At 39.7% G+C, this 23,158-nt stretch overlaps 1 protein-coding gene across 2 annotated transcripts in view; it reads left to right on the forward strand.

The window, feature by feature from the left end:
* HSD17B4 (hydroxysteroid 17-beta dehydrogenase 4) overlaps positions 1-23,158 on the forward strand; it is a 62,960-nt gene that overhangs the window by 2,304 nt on the left and 37,498 nt on the right. The window contains exons 1-11 of one of the 2 annotated variants that reach the window (XM_077344374.1): positions 1,600-1,657; positions 1,839-1,892; positions 10,449-10,556; positions 12,184-12,243; positions 14,055-14,076; positions 14,177-14,223; positions 14,321-14,405; positions 15,851-16,038; positions 19,026-19,117; positions 21,029-21,053; positions 22,137-22,265. In XM_077344374.1, coding sequence (XP_077200489.1) covers positions 1,630-1,657; positions 1,839-1,892; positions 10,449-10,556; positions 12,184-12,243; positions 14,055-14,076; positions 14,177-14,223; positions 14,321-14,405; positions 15,851-16,038; positions 19,026-19,117; positions 21,029-21,053; positions 22,137-22,265 — 838 coding nt within the window. In that variant the 5' untranslated portion in view covers positions 1,600-1,629. Of the gene's footprint in view, positions 1-1,599; positions 1,658-1,838; positions 1,893-10,448; positions 10,557-12,183; positions 12,244-14,054; positions 14,077-14,176; positions 14,224-14,320; positions 14,406-15,850; positions 16,039-19,025; positions 19,118-21,028; positions 21,054-22,136; positions 22,266-23,158 lie in introns of those variants that run through there. The other variant, XM_077344373.1, reaches the window with a different exon arrangement.

Genomic DNA, 23,158 nt, shown 5'->3' on the forward strand with positions numbered 1-23,158 from the left:
TACAAACAAATCCAAAGTCTCGCTTTAATCTCTTCCTACATACAAATCCAGCCAGTTGCCCCATGTCTTGTAAATGTACTAGCTACTCTTACAACACACTTAAAAAAAATAGCAAGTGCTTCTTGATACCTGAAAGACAGGTTGTATTATTTCAATATAATTCTTATTTGCATAATGGTGTTTCTGACATGCTACCACGTGTTTATGCTAAATTCTGTTCTGCCTTAACAGTGGAATGTGTGAAAAGATTTTTGTCAAGAAAACATGTTTGTCTCAGACTATTGTTCAAAGCCTTATGTGGGTAAGAAACTGACTTTCCTAATGTAGCCCAGTATTATCTGCACAACTGACTGTGATACAGAAAGCCTTTTTTCGGCTGGTTGATATCTTTAACAAGAAATTCTGGGGATTGAATTGGAGATTTTAAAATCTCTATCCAGTGCTATTCCATAGAGCTGTGATTCCTCGTGTAGTTACAAGATCTTAAGAATGCAGGAGAAACAACGTGCTTCTGCCGCACATAAAACATTCACTTCTTAAAGCTCCTTGCACAGTTTTGAGAAAAATTGCACATTTTTCTTATGAAGATGCTTAGCTAGTGCCCTTTGCAGGCTAACTTTATATATATTAATATATATATATATATATATATATATATATATATATATATATATATATATATATATATATATATATATATATATATATATATATATATATATATATATATATATATATATAATATATATATATATTAGGTTTGTATACAGAGACCACACCTATTTCTTTGGGAAGAAATCAACATTGGTTGTTAGTCTCCATTTTTTTATTTAAAAAAGAACCCAAGCTGTTTCCTTTTAAAACATTGAGTGACGTTTACATGGAAGCGAGATTATTTGGTGCTCACGGCTACCAGAGATGCACATAAAAATGTGAAACTCACTAGATTATCACCTTGCATGTAGTCACTGAAAAACAGAATTAATTCTACCAGTTGAAAGCCCCATTCAAGAGTGAAAGCCCCATTCAAGAGTCAGAAGCACTGCGGAACTCTGAAAATCTTTTTAAAATGGTGTTTAACTACTAAATACTTTTAGGAAGCTTTAGATAAAGGAATGCTGGGTTGCCATCTCAAATGCAGTTCTTCGTGGCTTTAGAGCATTCTTCTACATAAGCCCAATAGAAGCAATAATGTTCATTCTGTAGATTTGTACATAGCCTATTTTTGCCTAGTCAAATGCTGTTCTCAGTTTGTTTGGAAATAAGTTCTTTTCAGTGGAAAGAATCCATAAAGTTCTCTCCATGAATCTTAAACTTCTGAAGAGTGCAAGGCCACTGAAAGAGCTTTTGTAGCTAAATTCTCAACAATACCAAGGCTGAGAGGTGTGTACGGAAACAACATTGGATTGCCTTATGGTGGTGGTGTATATTCACGGCTGCTAAACTTAAACTTGCAAGGCAGCACTATTAACTTGGTGTGTAGTACATTAACCCAAATAGTTTTCTTCCAGTCATCTATTATGCAAGAATAAAATATGCTTGGGAAATTTGGTTCTCTCATGTCTTGTACTTTATTATGAGCTGAAAGCACTAGAATTCACTTAGATCCTGAACATAGCTTCTCCTGGGATGGCCTTTCTGGGTACAGGATCACTGAGTAAGTTGGAGTGTCTCTAACATCAGCCTTTTGTTTCTGAGCCTGTTGAACTTCCCAACATTTGATGGCCTTGGCTTACATGGAGCAACTTCAGAAAGAATTTTGACTTTCAGTTACGTGTTTTCCCCATTAAACTGAATTAGGTGCAATTTTAACATTTCCTTTCTTTCATTCCTTTTAGGATTAGGCAGAGCATATGCACTGGCTTTTGCAGAAAGAGGAGCTTCTGTAGTTGGTAAGTTTAGTTTTGATCTTCTGCCAGCAATCTTTGTCTTCATAACTGTGAGTTAAAATGCTGCAAGTCAACCTTTGCACTTTTTGATTAATAGTTTCTTTCTGAACTCTTGAAGGTCAGCTCCCTCACTGAGCTGATTTTCTGTTGAAACTTCCCTGACTTAATTTAGGTGGTAGAGCAGAGGTGTTTGTATTTTACATAACTCTTAATGATACAGCCTTTCTATCAAGTGTACAGTTCCTTCTTGTGGGGAACCAGATGCTAGGTGGTAATTATTACTAGTTTTTTTTTAAAATAATGATGTTGTTCAAAAGCAAAGGTACTTGTGGCAGAATAAAGCCATGCAAAGTTTAGGAAAGAATGTCTTAGAAAACACTGTTTATGATGTTATGGAAATATACCATAAATAAGGGTTTCTTGACATGAGCTTTTGCACACAGTCTGATGTGACGTGACATGAGCTTTTGAGCATTAAAGGCAACCAAAGATTTCCTAGCTTCACTGTGGCTTTTCACCATGAAGTGACTCTAAATGTCTCCTTGAGGTTGAAATTAGGAGCTCAAAGGTTTAGGATGCTTTGGGCTGATCCTGCGTTGAGCAGGGGGTTGGACTAGATGGCCCCTTCCAACTCTGTGATTCTGTGAGGTTGAGCTGCAAAAATAATTTTTTTAAATCTTACAAATATTTATTAAATAAAGTGCACTAATTCATATTAAAAACATAGTCATCATAGTTTTAAAACAACATATTTCTAACCAGCAAAATGGACCAAATGTGTTTTGACCCCAAGGGGTCTTCCTCAGTGGTCAAATTATTGTGAGGAATGCACATGTATAAAATAAAAATCAAAAGGCCTGAAAAATCAGCTAGGTGGTGCTCCAACTAGTCTTTCTAAGGTATTTGATTTGGAGCCCACATTCTAAAATATGTACCTTTTGAGGCCCCCACTCTCAGCTTTTGCCCAGCTCTGACTCAAGAGTGCATTCCCACATGTGTCAGGAAAAAAGCTTTTTTTTTCATTGGTCTATTTCATGTGCAGTTAGAACTGTCTTGTTTCTAAATTATGATGACTATATGTTTTTAATATGTTGAATTAGTACACTTTATTAGTACACTTTGTAAAAAATATTAAACAATTATTTCTGCAGCTCAGCCTTTGGGTTCCTAACTTTTCTGATTAGGTTGGGTTTTAGTTTTCCTTTTTGGTTTTGAATTCCTTGAGGTTGAAGATTAAAAAAATCAAATGCTGGCCTTCCTAAGGCACCAAATGACCAAATAAAAAAGAGGTATTGGGAATCAAGAGATTATACTGGTAACTTTGTAATATGTAAGAAGACTAATCTGAGCGTACTAACTGATGAAAAGCTCTTAAGGAGGACTGCAAATAAAACTGTTTAGTACTAAGATTGCTTCAGTCTCCAGAATCCTAAAGTGAAACAAAGTGTGAGGAGAGTATATGAACTCTGGCCTTGTTTCCCATGCCATCATCTGGAATTGAATTGTTTAAGGGCTTGAATTTAGGCAGGGAAAACATGCTGCTCAGTCTCAGCCGGTGTAAAGCTTGCAGAGTGCACTGTGAGCCCATCCAGGAACCACAGTTTTTAAAAAAATATTTTAGCACAGCTTTATATTTTTTGGGAACAACACCCGCCATTCTTTTGTGAAGGTTTGCAAGTCTGGCAGTATGCGGAGCAACCCTTTTCCGGCCAAACAGCTTTTCAGTAGTTCCAAGCTGTTTGTTAACTTGCAGATTTAGGATGAGTGATCCAAAGGAACTGTTTACTAATGCACAGCGAGGGGACATATTTTTGTGTAAGTTTCTCTGCAGTTTTCCGTGCAGCAGCTCCAGCTAGTGAAGAAAAAAAAACCCATTTAAACCTGAACAGTTGTTGTAGCAAGCCGCAGTGCCTGAGCTGTGCATGCAGTTCCTTTTAATAGAGGTTACCAGCTGTTTTGGATTTTACTCTGGTTGTGGTCACAATTAATTTAAATGCAAGCCAGCTTCATTTTTTATTTGACAGTGTCCAAAGTATCCCCCCAAATGACAAGCTGAGGAGCAGTACAACATAATCCTTTTGTGTCTGTCTTTATAGTCCTTACTTGCCAATATGTTTAATTAGCTTTTTCAGACTTTTCAGGGGGGAAAAACAACACTAGGGATTTTTGGCAGGGGTGTCAGTTCTGCTGTTATTGCCTCATGTTGTGCTTGGGTGATATACAACCATAACAATGTTTTGTACCTATGCTGGAAGACGTGTGAAGAAATATTGTCCAGGACTTCAGAAATCCGTGCTAGTTTCTGCATTTGTGGCTTTATAGGGCTGATAGAAAGTAAGTTCTTTGTAGCTGGTATTTTTCAGGTTCTAGATGGCAAAAAGCTTCCAAAATCTTTTGGAACCAAGACTAGCCGTACTTCAGCATGTCTGATGTTGAGGTGTGACTAACATATTGGCTTTCAATCATACAGTGTTTGGGCTCTTCTTGTGACCCATAGAAATCTCCACTGTAAGGCTCCTGCAACATGAACTTTCCACTAAGGGGGTGGGGGGGAAAGGGTGTTCAATCAAGAATCAAGTTGGCAAAATTATTGTAAATGCTGCTTCAGAAAACTTAAAAATAGCCTCTCATTCTCACCATAATCTCTAGTGCTGTCAAGCAGAGCTGGTAATTCAGTCTTGGTCACCATGGATTCACTCTTGCATACTTCTTAGTGTTTGACCTATAGATACTATAATGATTGAACTTTCCCCTTTTGTACTAACCAGTCACCAACAGTCAAGATTGAGAACTTGTTTTGGATGTGCCTTAACATTTTATAGGTCTCTCTAATGTGTGTTTCATGTTATGCAATTCCAGCTGGCATCATTTGCAGAGATCTTTAACTGTATCCACCTACTTCATTAAAGTGTTGTAACCATCATGTCACTCTACTTCTCTAGATCAAAGGACAGTTTTCTATAGTGAGCTCTTATGCAAGTGCCTGAATGGTTGCTGAGCTCCTAGCCAGTGAACTGTCAAATTTATTGCTTTCTAATGTTGGCCTAGTTCAGACTTTCTCAAACATGGAGACACCTGAATTTTTTTCCAGATTTTGAGGCATACTGGAAGTGATGTCAGCTGGCCACACCTCCCTGCCATGGTCCAGAAGTGGCATCACCCAGATGGAGCCGTTGTTTCATTGGCAAATTTTCTGCCACAGATGAAGTGCAGTGGAATAGAACACCTAGGATCACCAGTCCATATGCAACCCATCAATAAGTAGCTTTCACTGTATAGACAGGGGTCCTCTCCCTGCCACTCAAGACCCAGAACTCATGGAGAGCCCCTCTGCCACCCCCCCAAGATAAAATAAAAACAAACCTAAAAGACATCTTCACCCACCCAACCCCAAGAAAGGACTCACCAGGCAGATGAACAGGTAGAAACCTCAGTCTGCAAAGGTTTGAATGGCTGGTGCCGCTCTCCTTCACACTCCTGTCAAACCCTTCATTGGCCACTATGGGAGAGGGGTGGTCAACCTGCCCATACAAAATAGTTTAAAATGTTTTTAAATAATTCTACTAATATCAGCATGCTGCGGTGCACCTCAGGTGCACCAACGGCACACTAATCTGCCACAGCACACTGGTTGACCTAGTTTAACTGTCTATATTTGAATGTAAAAGCTTTGCTTTTTATCACCAACTTTTCCATATATGACGGTTAACTATTTTTCTTGTGAATGTATTAATATGTCAGTGTGACTCTTGAATAGCTGTGATATATTTTGTTCTCATGAAAATACTTCTATTCTGCTTTTCCATCCAAGAACTTTCAATGAAGTTAACCATTATACCTCTAAAAAACACCGGTTGTGAAAACAATAAAGGAAAAATAGCAGAACACTAAAGAGCTATTCATTGTTAGAAATGACAAAAGCAAAAATGATGACAGACTCCTGCAAAAATGATGTGGAATTGAGATTAATCATCTTTCTTATAATAGAATATTAGAATCATAGAGTTGGAAGGTGCCATGCAGGCCATCTAGTCCAACCCACTGCTCAATGCAGGATCAGGCTAAAGCATCCATGGCAAGCATCTGTCCAGCTTGAAGACTGTCGGTGAGGGGGAGCTCCCCACCTCCTTAGGCAGCTGATTCCACTGCTGAGCTAGCATCTTGGGAAATGCTTGGCATGGTAATACTGCCCCACCCCCATGTCACTTGATTATGATCAGACAGGTGCCTCAGATCTTCTGAGGCAGAAAATGCAACTACCTGGCTACTGTCATTGAAAATACTCTGTTTTCTATACATATTCACTGTACCTCATCTGGGATGAGGTAGAAAGTAGGGCTGCACATGAAGTATGCATTTTCAGTCAGTTCTATGTCAATATTTGTATAGGGTTTCCATTTACAGGAACAGCTCTAAAAAGTATACCTTCAGGGACTGAAAGTGACAGGAATATTACAGGCATCCCTTTAGCCAAAATGACACAGACTCAGGTGCTGAAATTCACATGGATGAAAAATAATAACTCAATCTAAGCATGTAATAGAGCATGTATAAGATTTATTTTTGAGCTAGTTTTACATGTGCACATGAGGTGAGTGTATACCCAGATGTTCCCCCCTGTGTATGATTATTATTCAATTCTGTTTATTTCCTGCCGCTCTCAGCAAGCTGCTCGCTGTGGGTTACGCAATAAACCCCCACATAAAATACAATATATCTCCATTAAAATATATATCCCGGCAGCAAAACTATCTCCCACACCCACAACCATTACAGGTTTCCTCTTAGCGCGCCATAGGGGACTACACATACTGGGGGTCCACCAGCTAAAATGTACCCATTGCCCAAATACAGAAGGGGTGGCAACTTGAGCTGGGCCTGCAGGGCATAGTGGTCTGACCATGAAAGGATCGACGTCGCTACCAGATCAACCCATGCCCTCCCAACCAAAGTCCTCTTTTCTAACTGTCCCCCCTCCCCAACCTAACCTAGGAACGGGGTAACTCCCCTGGTATGGAATTTGGGGCAATATCCTGCCTGACAGCAGGAGCTCACCAGTCCCTTCCCCTCCCACAAGTACTCTAAGGCTAACTTTCCTAGTTCACTCCCTCTCCCAATGCGCTGACTCAAGAGCACGCTCCATCTCCACTCCTAATTCCAGGCTGCAGCTTGAAAATCCAACCAGTGTCAAATAGGCAACAGGATTTTGTTCTTCCGGACAATTCCTCCAGTCACCACCAGGTGGCGATGGAGGATTTGCTCCCAGATTGATGCTCTCCGGGGCTGGATCTTTGGGTGGGAAGTGGTAACAGTGGCATAATAGCTGCACTACACATAATCTAAAACATTTTGATGTGATCTTTGTTGGAAAAGAACTTCAAAAGAGTACAGAAATGCTTAAATACACTCTTTGAATTATGATTCTCATAATTTATTTGCTGGATTGCGGTTTGGCCTATTTTTCAGATTGTCATAACCTTTGAAATACTTTGCCTCATGAAACTGGGAACTCAAACAACCACCCATTTTATGGGGGGGGGGGATGAGTAGTCATCACATCTGATTGCAACTCAAAGGCATCAGATATAAACATTCCTGCTGTAATACTCTGCTAGCTGATACTAGGGTCATCTGGATAGTAACTGGATATGCAGGATGCCTTCTGAGAACAGTATTAGCAAGGGCTTAAGAACAGTTGTATTAGGGGTCCCATGCAAATTGCCTGTGTATTAGTTAATACTGCCTATATAGCCCAACTGCTATATAGCCAAACTCCCATGCAAACTGCCTATATAGCCAAAGCTTTTTAGTTGCTTCTGCTTTGGCAGTAGGAGTTGCAATCATGAAAGACTCCCCAAGTTCTCTTTGCTGTTGTCTGTTGTGATGGACTGTGCCTTAAAAGTTTGTAAGTGCTGTACAAAAATGTGTTGGATTGTGAAGGGTTAATGCCTCACAGAGCAAGAGAACCTTTGAGTGACTAGCTACTCAAACCGATTTCATTGGATAGCGTCAGTTGAAAAGAAAGGCAGCTCAAAGAGAATAGTGATCCCTGGTGTGTTTAGAGAAGGATTTTGGGTTGCCTGAGAGTGTATCTGTGCCCTCTGAAAACTGAAGAGTCAGTTGAACTGATTCAAGAACTGGAGTGTTTAGCAGACTCTGAACATGCAGCCTCTCATCTCAAAGATTCTAAGACTTTGTGAAAAGCTTAAAACTCTCACTGGATGAAAACCTATTAACTTCTGTACAGTTACTAAATTAACTCAGAGTGATTCTTCATTCACCTCAGATATTTTATCCTTGGGTCCACATGATCTTTTCTCCTCAAAGTTGAATTAAAAAAATTGGTTTTGACCTTTTTTGAACTTTAAAAAGCCTCTTGAGTATTGTTTTCAGACGTATAAGTTAAGAAGGTGAACTTGTCTCATCCCTCAATCTTTTGGCTGAGCCAGCCTATCAAAATACAGTAATATGATAGGGCTGGGCAGCCATAAACCTTCAAATAAAAAGAAATGATGAAAAAGGCTGCTTAGCCAGAAAGGAAGGAAAAACAGGGGAAATCCTACATGTGAAGGAAGGAAAAAGGGGAGATAGATATATATGTGTCTTTTCCATTCACACGTGACCCTTTGACGCCTGTTTTCCTAACTCTTGCTGTCTTGTTACTAATTACAGTGAGGAACATCTGCAGCAGTGAGCTATATGCAGTGTGTGTTACTTCCATGAAAAATAGCAAAATTCAGCCACCTTGTTTAATATTTGAAATTGCAGTGTAGTTTTGAAGTGACAATTTAGTTTCTGCATGGAAATACTTGTGCTATGCTTTAATTTAGAAGTTATTTCAGAACAAGTCTAAGGACATATTTTTAACATGCTTCATCAGTTCAGATGAATTATTGAACAAGCAGTGGAAGCGAACTCTAAATTGCAATCTGCTGCTTAACCACATGAGGGTAATGCTGCATCATGGAAAACCTCTGCAAGTGGAATTCATCTTCCTCCTTAAATTCTCTTCCTAGATAAGTTGGTTTGCATTTTTTATTATATAACCAGTGTCTGAACAAATGTAAATAGCCCCTGAATCTTTTCAACAGTTCTAAAACATTGAATTGCCATTCACTTGAGAAAGATTAAAAGCAATTGCTGTTCCTGTCTGAATATGAAGTCTAACTATACTAGGGCAAAAAACCTTGTAAAATGAATTTTTGCATCCAGGATGCTTGGGACTCTTACGCTTAACAATCCATTATGCTTTCAAACTGGGATTGGCAACAGATGGCCTGCATATGGCCCCAAGGTAGTTTTGTTCATCCTTGATGATCTTGTCAGAACTTTGACAATTCCACTTTTAGTTTATTTGCATGTTGGGTGCTTAAATGTATTTCTGGTGCTTGTGTTTATGAAGATATTTGAGAACATGTATAAAGGCTTGTAGGCAAGCCACGTTAATTAAAATTCCAAAGCCATCTGCTCCTGATTTCTAAATGTAAACAGCATGATTTAAATTTGAAGTACGACTTGAGCTTTTCATGTTTGAAGGTAAAATGGGGGGGGGGAGCAGTATGCACATCTAGTACTAGTATACAGCTGCATTTTAAAGGATTTCTGTTACGTAATGCAGGGGTTTGTTGTTCTGTGAATGTATGTGATATTGCTTTGTACAGTATTTGTGGCAGACTCATAATACCTCAATGTTGCTGAAACTAAGCTGGTTTGGGGTCTGAACAGACTCAGTCGGGATGGGGAATCCTTTGTGCATTGCCTTGGATTCTATGAGAGAAGAAATGAAGGTCATAATTATAATTTTCAGAAGAACCAATCGTTAGCAAGTGGTTTAAAGATTATTACATTATCCCGAATAGAGAGAACTGGTTTCATTGGTCCGGTGCTTTCACTGAGAAGTGTCCATATCGGCAAGTGTAACTGGAACAATAGAAACATCAGATCCAGTCTGGTTAGTTGTTCTTGCTGTGATCACTTGATTTAAAGGAGTGCAGTGAAGTTATTTTTAAAAGGCCCAGGAATAACCCAATGGACCTCTGAGCTCTCTAAAAGTCAAAGAAGCCCTAGTTCTTGGTACTTCCTATGTGGTTAAATACATTCCCATGAATTCTTCCAGAGAAACTACTATGAGCAGAGGACTCTATTGCTGTCTCTTCCCTGCCTCATTTTATATTAACATTTTTTTCTATTTCCCCCCAGCCCAAATTAGCCTCTTAAAACAATACAAATACCAATATTCAATATATAACATTCTTTAAGGGCGGGATTTTCAGGTGAACTGTAGCCAGACATGACAGAAATGCTGCTGCAAGTGTAAACTGCAAAACTTCTTAGCAGCAGAGGAAGGGTGAAAATATTAGATCAGTGCCTGGAGTCTTTATCTCATGTATGTTTCTTGTCCACAGCAGCCACACAACTGAACTATTTTCTAAACCTCCGTTGGGAAAAAAAATGGAAACAATGTTTTATTCATTAATGGGTGGTGGTGGTGGAGGTGGTGGTTTATGCCATATACTGTACTGGTTGGCCCATATTTCTCTTTTTTTCTGTGTCATGTAGTGAATGATCTTGGAGGGGATTTCAAAGGACATGGAAAAAGCTCCTTGGCTGCTGACAAAGTTGTTGAAGAAATAAGAGCCAAAGGCGGCAAAGCAGTGGCTAACTATGGTTTGTTTCTTCTTTCTCCCTATCAATAAAAACGTTTGCATCCAGCAATAAATCTGTACCTACTACAGAATACAAATGATGTCTGATCGGAGTTTGACTGAATCAGAAGTCTCTCACTTCAGTGTTTAAATCAATGTGTTTCTAAATCAGTGTTTCTACAATTGAATTCTGTCTTTAAGCTCTTCACTTGGTTTGAAAGTGAAATCCAAATAGCATGGAAATAGCCCAAATTACTCTCAGCTATCATTTGGGGATTGCTGCATTAGGTGGACAGTGTGGAGTGATGACTCAAAAGCTCACGCTTTTTTAAAGCACTGGATGTTTGTTTATAAATTCCCAGTTTACCTCCCCAGGGGGACCCAAAGCAGTTTATATATTCGGTATATCCTCACAACAACCCTGTGAAGTAGGTTAGGCTGAAAGAAAGTTGCTGGCCCAAAGTCACCCAGCAGGCTTCCATGTCCTACCTGATAGTTTCTTAATCTTGGACTGTCCTTACTGTTGTGATATAGAAATGCTTTCTAACATTAAGCAAGCATGTTGGAGAACTCTTTCACCCTTTACACTTCTAATTATAAATGTATAAAATGTATGGAATTAATATGTGCATATGAAAAGCATGGGTCTTAACCAGGGGCCCATTCTATGGAGCTGGGATTGGTGCTGCTTCCAGTACTTCCATTTATTAAGACAAATCTACATTTGCTTCCGAATAATGTGTGAAGTGGCTCTGAGATTCTGCTGTGTCTGATAGTACTTACAATATGTTGTCTGAGAAAGGGTGATTTTCTTCTAACTCCAGCAAAAAGGGCTGGAAAGAGCTATGTTTTATGCATCATAGATCATGTAGTTTGATATTTTAAGTGTTCTTGTGTGACTTATTCATGTATCTCCCTGACTTTAAATTGTGATCTCAGAAGTAACCATGAGCTTTAAAGGCAAAATGTTCCCAGCATCTCTTCAGATGACAAATTGACTCATTTAAAAAACAATAAATACAAACTCTATCCATCTCTGTTTTTCATGCTTAGCGTATTATTTAACATCTAAGGTTACACACATGGGCTCAGATCCCAATACTTTATGTGCATCCTTGTTCAGTTGCAGTGACCTCCCACTCCACTACCCTAGTGATAGAGAACCACTAGGAAGGCACGCCATTTACTGTGCTGAAACTGAATCAGGGAATGGATTGACAGCGCTCCTTATGCACAAGTGGAAGTATCGTCCATTCGTGCCAGGGCCACTTTGGATCCATCTCAGTGCTGTTTTCTGTCTACAGAGCATCCTGTCCATCTCTGCATGTGTATATTTTTCTAGCAATGTATCATGTGAATGAGATGCTCATGAATATAGATGGGAACATGGTTGCAATAGTTGCAGAACAGCTATAGTCACGGGCTTCATTCCCGTCAGTATTTCTAATTGCCTCTGTGTCCCCTCGTACATGACTAAAATCAGAACTATTGCATGTGAAATTAAATGTTGTCTGTAAGCTGACCTAAAAGACTTCTACTTTTTTATCCTCTATGAAGGAAGAACACCCGTCGTTTGTATTATCTGTATTTCAAGGGATTTGTGTGTTTGTGACTGACGGATGTCATTTTTCCTTACCGGATCTTTGCAGATTCAGTGGAAGCTGGTGAGAAGCTTATACAGTCAGCACTGGATGCATTTGGAAAGATAGGTATGATTTCTGGGTTGTATGGATCCATCGGTGGGGAGATAGATGCTTGGAGCTCCTGCCTTGGCCTTGTATCCTAGTGCTCCATAAAAAATGTGCTGTAAAATTTGGAAGTTAGAATCTGCCACAACACTTTTATTAGGCTGTTTGAAATTGTAGTTCTTTTTGAAGTATCTTTGCAGTAACTTAAAGACTTCCCAGAATCTCTTGTACTTTTTCAGTTTATTTGGTTATAACTCATTTTTACTGTAGAATGGACACAACCATGCTATTAGAAGGTAAAAATGTTTTAACAAGATGAAAGATTTTATACTTTGTTTAAAATAGCTTAACTTGTTGGTTATTACAGGAACCTTTATTTTGAATAACTTTTTTCATTGATAAAATTTTTTTGGAAAACCGTGACAGTACTAAATAGGAAGGAATATTAGTGAGTGAAGTTAATAAACAGTGTGTACAAATATACGAATACCTAAAATTAACTATGTAAAGATCTGTGTAAATTTGGAGCTTTTTCCTCAGCCCCCCCTTCATTTTAGATCTTCATCTAAACAACTATCCCCTTACTGTATAATTGTATTACTGTATTGTATAATAGTTAGAGTATAGGACTAAGACAATATTATTCTGCCATGAAGGTCACAGGCTGAACTGAAGCCTGTTTAACTTACTTTCACAATTAACGTCTTCACCGGATTATGATGTGAATAAAATGTAAGAAGAAAGAGCTATGCATACTGCTCTGAGTTCCTTAAAGCAGGGGTCATCAACCCCCGGTCCGCGGCCCGGTGGCGGGCCGCAAAGGCCACGGTACCGGGCCACCGCCAGCCACGGCTGCCTTCCCCCGCTGGCAGCAAGAAGGAAGGGAAGAGGCAGGCGCAGCCGCTGGCATGGTGGTGATGCAAACGCGCATGCACGCTGTTGCCGCACATGCACGTTAGCGCACCCTAGTGGCGAGAACATGCATGTGCGGCAATTGCGCGTACGCGTTTTCGCAGCACCCGGGCCGTCGGCTCTTCCCTCACTCCGGAGGCAGTCCCTGACCTGAGAAAGGTTGGGGACCGCTACCTTAAAGGAATAGCAGGATAAAAATGTGGAAGATTACCTTAATGTTGAATATTTGTTCATTACTTGTGGGAAGGTAGTATATAATTTTTAGATAATTTTAAATAAATGTTGTTTCGCATTTGCAGAAACAACCATTTCTGTGTTTGTGACAGGAGCCTGCCTTAGAATTAAATCAGGAATGTGCAGGGCTGCCACTTTAAATGGCATCCTTGTGCCAAGCGATCCCTTCTTATGTCTAGGATAATTGATCTCATGGTATATAGTTTCTTGCACAACAAGATGTTGAACAGGTGCAAGGAAACTATTTGGCAGCATCCTGGAGGAAGAGAATTAATGTAAGGATGCCAGTGGCAGCCCTGCATGATACTGTTCTGGACTTTTATCTCTTTGTGTAAATATTTTATATAGCAGGAGTGGGTGTGATATAGAGTGTATATTCCCAAACAAGGACTGGAGTTTTACTAACCATTAGCCATTTGCTATGAAAGCTTTTCCAAGTATATATGTTTGATACTCCCACTCATTACTACTTTATGAGCAAAGTGCAAAAAGCCCATGTGAGCCACAGCCATTTCCTTTGGCAACTCTAAGCATTTGGTGCCCTTGCTGCTTGTGTGTTTCCTCTCTCTGAACTAATCAAACTTGGTGCTGGCCAATATTAAATGCAGTAAGATAGTAGTGAATAAAATAGAAATGGAATAGATGTGTGTTTATGTACTTTAATAGCTTATATGCATTTTTTGCAGATATTCTGATCAATAATGCTGGGTAAGTACATCCAGGGCTTCCTTGCTTGCTTTGTTTTTCTCTTCAGTTATATGATCCTCCTGTTCAGTGTGATAATTTTAATCCTTTTTTGTCTACTTAGCATACTGAGGGACCGTTCGTTCACTAGGATAAGTGATGAAGACTGGGGTAGGTTGAATAAATAGCAATTCCCCTTTTTCTTTATTCATCTGCTTCTCCACTTTCAAGAATGATCTTAAGATGATTGCCTAATTTTTCCCTCTAGATGTCATTCACAAAGTTCATTTGCGGGGGTCTTTCCTGGTAACTCGAGCTGCATGGAACCATATGAAGAAACAAAATTTTGGAAGGTGAATATGGTTTTGACTGCTCACTGAACATACTGCATCTATCTAAGATAAATAAGGAGAAAATGCTTTTTTACTGTGCTAGATGTAATGGTTTCCCTTTAAGGACTGAACATGTTAATTTTGTTTCTACTTGGCAATTTTTCATCTCTCTTGAGTAGTTCTTGCAAAAAAAGAAAGGGAAGTTCATAACAACCAAACCAATTTTCTCATGGTAGCGTGAAATAAGTTGTAACATTTCAACAAATTCTTTAGAATATGCCCTTAAAAGCATGTTTAAAACAGCCTTTAAGCACAGATTTTTAAAAGAGACACTCCCTAAACAAATTACTTTGCCTCTCCCATTAGTGCCTCTCCCATTAGTTCAATCAAACTCCATTCATTGTCGAGAACTGGTTGCCCTTCTCTGCAGTCCTGAATGCCATAGAACCTTGGTCATTTATTTCAGAGGGTTCTGTTATCAATGTCCATGCATTAAGAGTACACATGGACTAATGGTGCAATATTACATGGAGTTACTCCAGTCCAAGTCCATTGGTTTTAGTAGGCTTAGAGCTGAGCCACTTTTGTAAGATTGCTATCTTACAGATTTTGTAAGATTGCTATCACTATCTTTTAAACTGCTTACCATCACTCCATAACATGGTCTTACCATTCTTTATCCAGAGTCATACCGTATTTGCTGGCGTATAAGACGACCCCCCAACATTTCCCCTCAAAATATAGAGTTTCTTACATTATATTACAGTACTATGGGCCACTATGAGCAGCTATGTCCATCCCAACTGAAGTGCACCCGGCGTATAGGACAACCCCCCCACTTGGAGGCATGTTTTTCAGGGGGGAAAAGTAGTCTTATACGCCAGCAAATACTGTAATTAATTGTGTATGGAATGAAGAAGGCATTATGTACCATCAAAATGTTTCCATAAGTTCATGGTTTTCAACTCTGTTTATGGGTAAATTCTTCTAATTAGCTTTCATTTGACTACGGTTCTCTATAACCTCCCTAAATTAGTATAGACTGTTACCATGCAGTGACTGAGGACTGTTTGGCACCAGATAATCTTTTAGGCGTCTTTTCACCCAATAAAAGGATCTTTCTGTATGACTCTGTCATTTATTATTGAATAGTGAGAGGAACATTTCATTTAATCGCCACAACTTTTATTTTATTTTATTTGGTAAGTTATATTAATTTAGCTAACTTAAAAAAATATTGGAGCAATATTTCAAGTTTCTTATTGACAGTTATACTGTGCTCTTGAAATATATCATTGCTTAAAGATCTGAAAATTGCTTTGTAGTTGTATGAATGAGTTATTGTGGATTATTCCTTGCACATAACATAGCAGTCCTCTTGCTTTTACAGGATTAAGCTTTGCGTCAGAACTTTTGTTGCTGTGACATTTAATTCAGGAATATGTGTTTTGTGTGTTCCTTTTAAGGATAATTATGACTTCTTCTGCTGCTGGAATATATGGCAACTTTGGTCAGGCCAACTACAGTGCTGCCAAACTTGGTCTTCTGGGTCTTTCAAACACACTTGCAGTGGAAGGCAGGAAGTACAACATCCATTGTAACACCATTGCTCCTACTGCAGGCTCCAGGCTGACTGAGACTATCATGCCTCCAGGTAAATTAATCTGCTCAACTGTGTTTCTCTTCTTGACTAACTTTACATACAACAAAAACTAGGAAATAAATACAAGGTCAGTTGATCAGAAAGTTTCCTTCAGCAAGAAGCAACATTTAGAATATCTATCTTGCTTAACATCTTCATGTGCCCTCTTGCCCAACTGGTGCGGAGGTTCAGGCTACGATGCCACCATTATGCAGATGACATCCAGCTTTTTCTTCTGATGGATGGCTGTCCTGGAATCTTTAGCCAGATGTCTGGAAGCAGTGATGAGATGGCTCAAGCAGAGTCACCTGAAGCTAAGTCGTTCAAAGATGGAGGTCCTGTTGCTGGGTAGGAAAGGTCCAAGCGAGGAAGCGCGATTGCCCAACATGGGCAGGGTGCAGTTGTCAGTGGATCACTCTACCATGGGTGTGATCCTGGATGCCTCCCTATCTATGGATGCACAGGTCATAAGAGTAACGTGGCTGGCGTTCCACCACCTTCTCCAAGCCAAACTACTAGTGCCCTTCTTGGCTCCAGAACACCTAGCCACAGTGATCCATGTGATAGTCACCTCCAGACTGGATTTCTGCAACTTGCTCTAAGTGGGCCTACCCTTATCTCTGATCTGGAAACTACAACTGATCCAGAATGCAGCAGCTGGGGTTCTCGTGAAGAGCTCACATCCAGCCCATACCTTAACAGCTGCACTGGTTGCTGGTTGAATCCTGGATCAAGCTTTTTAAGGTCTTGGTAATCACCTTTAAGGCCATACACAGTCTGGGCCCAGTGTACCTGAGGGACTGCCTCTCTGCCTAGGTACTACATTCCACCAACACCAACCAGCTATAGATCCCTGGCCCCAAGGAAGCTCGTTTGGCCGCAACTAGGGCCAGATCATTCTTTATCCTGGCCCCCGCCTGGTGGAATGAGCTCCCAAAGAAATCTGAGCCCTGCCAGGCCTGCAAAATCGAGCTCTTCTGCCAGGCATTTGGTTGAAGCAATTGATTTGACATCTACTTGGCCCTCTAAAACTCCTCTTCAGATATGCCCATTAAGTACATGATGGGGCATACTGCAAGTTTTTAGAGGATCTGTCTAGTGAAATATGTACAAGTGGAACTGCCACTTCACAAAACAATATAGCTTTGTTCCCCTGGCGCTTTGCATGAGCAGGCTTGCCATCTCAGTCATCCATTATTGATGGACTTTCCATGGGTGCTGGCTAGCTGCTAGACTAGATATAGGTTTGGTCAGATCTAACAAGCAGTTGAGCCAGTTAAGGATCCCACATATTTCAGTAGGAATACTTTTGAGAATCCTGGATTGATCTCAGATTGGAGGTCAAACAGATAAAGAACCTCTTAATATTACTGAAATGATGGGGCTTCTGAATACTGCTTCTGTAGAGGAGGTGGATTAATTGGGCCAAAGGTCAAGGAGGTGTCTGAGAGATTGCAAAGCTCTAGCTTTTTAAAAATCATCTTTGCTTGACTACTATTATACATAACCACTATTGTTCCTTACTTGGCTCCCATCCTGTGGCTTTGCTTAGTTAATTCTTTAAACTTGTGACAGTGATGATCTCAGAATAGATGGCCATATGCACTCTACTCCTTTTAGTTCATATTGTTGCTGTTTACATTTTATTGAGATGAAATGGGTAGCCATGTTAGCTCATCTCTAGCTGTAGACAAGAACAAGAGTCCAGTAGCACCTCAAGACTAAGTTAGTTTGTGGAAGAGTATGAGCTTTCGTGAGTCACTGTTCACTTCTTCAGTTACAGCTAGGTATATTTTATTGGAATGTATTGACTTTGCATATTTTCATGTGTTCATTGGTTTTGAATCTTACTGAGTGCAGCAGGAAGCTGCTGACCTGTGATATATTAGCAGCTATAAACTTGGAAAAGTCTATACAAACACAACATATAAATCAGAAGAAGTTGTTTTCCAAAATTCTCTAAAAATTATAAGCCCATACCTTGAAATAAACAGGTCTCCAAGAAACTAGTGAAAACATCATACTTTCTAAAATGAGGTAAGTAACTTATTAACCCTTTGTCAAAGCCTTTATCACAGCTCTCTGCTTGAAGGTATCCACACAAAAGCAACACATGGTGCTCTTTGAGGAGCCAGCTGTGCCAATTTAATAGGTTCATGGTGCTTTAGAAGGGAACAGTCAAAGCTTTTAAGGTTTTATGAGTAGTGTAAACTGTTTTCAAATGGTAGAAAAGTTATCGGCAGATTCCCACTCCTGAATTATTATACGCTACAGCTGTGATGCCTTTAATTGGACACAAATTTCTTACTGTTCTGGAAAACAGCTCAGATGTTTGAAAGAAAGGTGAAGTAATGCGAGACATGTCAAGTTTAAATTGTTTCTTGAAAATCCATAGCACACTTTGTGGGTTAATTTGTCATCTTGGTTCATACATGGAGATATTGCTGTATTGCACAAGCTTTCATGATTTTGTTATTAAAATTATACTTCATACTGATTTTATAGCAGGAAGGTACAGCTGCTAAATGTACACTGCCATGGCAGAAGCATATCAAACCGGGTGCAAATGCAGAATGCTAACCACAGCTGATAGGTTTGGTTCAGCGATGCACATTGGCAACTTGCTATGCCACGCCTACAAGTGATAATTCTAGCACGTTTTATACTGGCAGTGGTTTAGCGGGCTATCAAGTAACTTTTCAGTATACTGCTGTTTATAACTTTTTAGAAAGACAATTTAGGGTTTGTTCAAATTTCACTTTTAACAGGCCTTGGGCTGAACACAAACCCTTCATACATGCCTCTTCCCCACAATTCTTCATGCCGGTTTTTCCAGTTATCTGTGATGTATGAATAAAGGCATGCAGATTAACCAGGGTTAGCTGTTATTTTGTCCTTGATTATTAGATACAGTGGTTCTGTTGACTATGTACAATTCAGCTGTATAATACTCAATATAGTACTCAATTAAAACAATGTTTAACATCTGTCTAATCTAGATATGGTGGATGCTTTCAAACCAGATTATGTGGCTCCCTTGGTTCTTTGGCTTTGCCATGAAAGTTGTCAGGAGAATGGTGGACTGTTTGAGGTAATATCATGATGATGACTTCTTTTCACAGCCCTTCATACTTTCCTCATTTTGTTTGTTTGTACTGAAGGGTTTGCTTTTATTCCAGAATTTTGTGATCTTATCCTTTTGTAAGTCTATCTTTATAGGATAGGTAAAGTTGAAAATACATTTTGCTTTGTGATAATTATGTTGGAAGGTAACAGTGCTTTACAATGATAACATACTAAGCATAAAAAGTTGCCCCTTGACCCGGAAAGAATTGTTGGATACTGCTGTGCAATCATTATATTGCTCTATCTCATTTCTACAAAAGAGATTTAAATGTATAATGATGCTGGGAAATGTGTTGCGTTATGGAAGAGTCCCAGCTTTTTATAGCCTCATTGTCGTGTATGAAATTATTTCCCTGGGCAATTGCTGAGGCTTTAAATGCATCAGGATCCTTTTCACCTAGTGTAATAATCTTTATTGGAGTGGATAAATGAACATGGGAATCTTGGCAGTAAGAGAAACACTTATACAGTCTGTGACGCATCCAAAGAGATGCCAGTGGAGAGTGCATCACAATTCAACCCTGCTGGTCTCCAGTACTACAACTGTGAAAAATAAGATCTCCACAATTCATTAGTTGCTTGGATGTGTCTGTTGTCCTGCCACATCTAAGCAAACTGTGTGTGGAAGAAACTATTAACGTCTCTCCTTTTTTATTAACATTTGCTGGACATGTAGTCCTTCAGGCTTGAACTACAAGAGATCCAGCTTGGTGTAGTGTTTGGGAGTGCAGACTTCTAATCCGGTGAGCTGGGTTTGATAATATCAGGGCTCTCTCAACCTCAACTACCTCATAGGGTGTCTGGTGTGGGGAGAGAAAAGAGAAGAGGATTGTAAGCCACTTTGAGATTCCTCCTGGTAGAGAAAAGCAGCATTTAAGAACAAACTCTTCTTCAACATAGCCATCCAGGTGGTTTTTATCCTTCATGTGTGAAGATCACATTAGATTATATAGTTTCCACTGGGTCATTGCTACCATTTTATCTCTGAACTCCCTCACTTTATGAATGTCCTGGGGTCCCAGTCTTGCTCAGGACTAGGGCACTGGAATGGAAGGGCTCCTCTTCCCTCCCTCCACACACCATTTCCAAAGTCCTGTCCCCCTTAAGGGCTTTTGGGCTCTTAAAACAGTCTGGAAGGGGATAAAGGAGCCCCTCCTCTTCCCTGCACGCAGGATCAGGCTTCTATGGCATTTACAAAGTTTGAAAATTCAGATATTAAATGGTAACAGCATCCCAAGGGACATCTAGTATGGCCCTGATTCTCCTTTCTCACATTTCTGGTGCATTAATTATATGTACTAGGGTTGGCGCTTCAGTCTCTCCCGGCGCAGCGATTGCCGGGGGGGAGGGGAGGTGTGGGCGTCAGTGCACCAGCAGGTACACACACGCAGGCCCTGATGCCCGTGCCTCCCCTCCCCACTGCGACGTCGCGCTCGCTGCATTGGCTGCTTCAGGTGCCAAAGCGCCCAACCCTAGTACATATAATTAATGCACCAGAAATCTGAGAAAGGAGAATCAGGGCCATACTATATGATGTGTGTCCCAAACCTAATTTGGACATTATATTGGGTAACTGATATGTTGAGGCCTTTGCAGCTTTACTGCCCTCTTGCTATCAGCAGGTGTCCCAGCTTATTTGGCAGAGATTGTTAGTGATTTGGCGATGACTACCACTGGATTGATCGATCAATATAGGCAATATATAATCAATAAATAATGAGCAAAAAAGCAAAGCTTGTAGACGTTTTATAGTTCTGTCTTTCCAGCTAAAATGAAAGAAACTGTTCACTCCTCATTGATTAGCAGTGCATTTTTCCCTGTTTATCAGTTGCTTTTTGAAGCTTACTGATTCTTCAAAAATTATTCTATATTACAGGTTGGAGCTGGATGGATTGGAAAATGTAAGTCATGTTTATATTATAAATTGAGTTATCTGTATCATTCCTGTTTTATGTGAACCGCCCTGAGCCTTCGGGGAGGGTGGTATATAAAAATAATTAATAAATAAACAAACAAACAAATAAATAAATTATAATCTGGAGTAGTAGTAGTAGTTGGTTCCTATATGCTGCTTGGCTCCCCTTCCTATTCCTCTCCACACACCAGACACCCTGTGGGGTGGGTGAGGCTGATATTGCTGTTCGGTCAGAACAGTTTTATCAGTGCCGTGGCGAGCCCAAGGTCCCCCAGCTGGCTGCATGTGGGAAAGTGCAGAATCGAACCCGGCATGCCAGATTAGAAGTCCGCACTCCTAACCACTACACCAAACTGGCTCTCTTTTTTTTACTCAATTTAACTTTTAATATGGAGGGCATCAGACTATGAAGAATAATTAGTTATGGCCTATTGGTTTATTTCTCTAGTCACATGTAAATGCTATTAGCAGTGGCATGCTATCCTTGGTAAATATGGATCTGCTGCTGTATAGATTGAGTAGTTTCCTCAACAATAAAATGCCTTTCCTTGGAAATTCAGATGAGCATCTATCACAATCATTATTTTATTTATGTTTGGATTCATGACTGTCCCTCCCAATATGTCAGCTCAAGCATAAAGTAACACATCGAAAAACAAACATCTGTAGCCTTTCTCTTACATATTGACTGGTTTTTGGTAGTAGGAAGGAAGCCAGAGAAAGATTGAGGCACTTAACAGACACATTTGAAGTTGAATTGGACATATTGTAGTAGCTGATCAGCTGTAACTCACTTCATTTTCAAGGTGGTTAAGGCTGAAGTTAGCAATAAATATGACACAACTACTTTCACTCATTTATAGGATTAATGTACTGCTTGATATGGAGCTATTACTGAATACAGAGATTGGGGTCCTGAAAAATGTAGCATTTGGGTTCCATTTGCTCTTGGGCAGAAGTAGTTCGTTCTTCCTACTAAAATCAGTGCTTTGCAAAGAAATTGGTAGTGCTGCAGTTTAGACTGATGATGATGTTTATTAAATGTCTCCTATCACTGCTGTTTCCATAGTACGCTGGGAACGATCCGAGGGAGCTATTGTCAGACAGAAGAACCATCCAATGACACCAGAAGCTGTACAAAATAATTGGGAAAAGATCTGTGACTTCCACAATTCCAGTAAACCACGGACTGTCCAAGGTAAAAGTGATCCTAAGTACTCTGTTTCCAAAATAATATTATGATCCTTGGAAGAACCAAAAGACATAACATTGATTATTACTTCTTAGTAGTTTCAGAATCAGTAAACATTATAGTATACAAATTCTGCTGGGCTTCTCAGTAGCATCAGGATTTATGAGAATACATGTGAGGACAGAATATTTAGCTTTCTTCTCCAGATGTTTCTGGCTTGAGTAATACCCTCTCTGTGGTTCTGACCTCATACTTTCTGAAGAATACCAGTAATCTGACCTCAAAAAGCATAAAGAGCAGATTGCATCTATGCAGAGCAAGCTAGTGATTAGGGGTAGAAAACAATACAGTAGGAATTATCAGGAGAGATAACAGCAACACAAAAACTGAGAGTACCAATTCAAGCATGGCAGTCAGAGGTACAGCCTCAACTCCACACTAATCAATATACAAAAATAAAGTCCCATGAAAAGCAAAAACTAGTGGGCCTACAAACTAAAACACTATTACTTAACAGTCAATGATGATCCATATAAAGAATCAATGTAGACAATGCACTGAAGCACTTTGAAAATACAATGCAGTTTAAATATAAATCCACAGTTGACAGACAGCCCAGGTAATTCAGGCCGTTTCGAGTCTTTTTTTCAGTTAGTCACAGGAGAGCTATTGTGCTGATTCTGGTGGACTCAAGCCTTGCACAAGAGTGATATTACAGCTTTCTCACAAGCCACAGAGCCAAACATCAACTTACACTGGCTTTTTAATGAATGAACACATGCAAAAGTTTTAAAGTGTAGGCAGAATATTGTGCTGCAGACCTTAGTCAAATTCAAAGCAGGATTCAGAATGGTGGCAGGCGAACAATATTGGCCTTTCATGTAATTCGTCATAGGGTA

This window comes from Paroedura picta, chromosome 7, assembly GCF_049243985.1.
Source record: "Paroedura picta isolate Pp20150507F chromosome 7, Ppicta_v3.0, whole genome shotgun sequence".
Classification (NCBI taxonomy): domain Eukaryota; kingdom Metazoa; phylum Chordata; class Lepidosauria; order Squamata; family Gekkonidae; genus Paroedura; species Paroedura picta.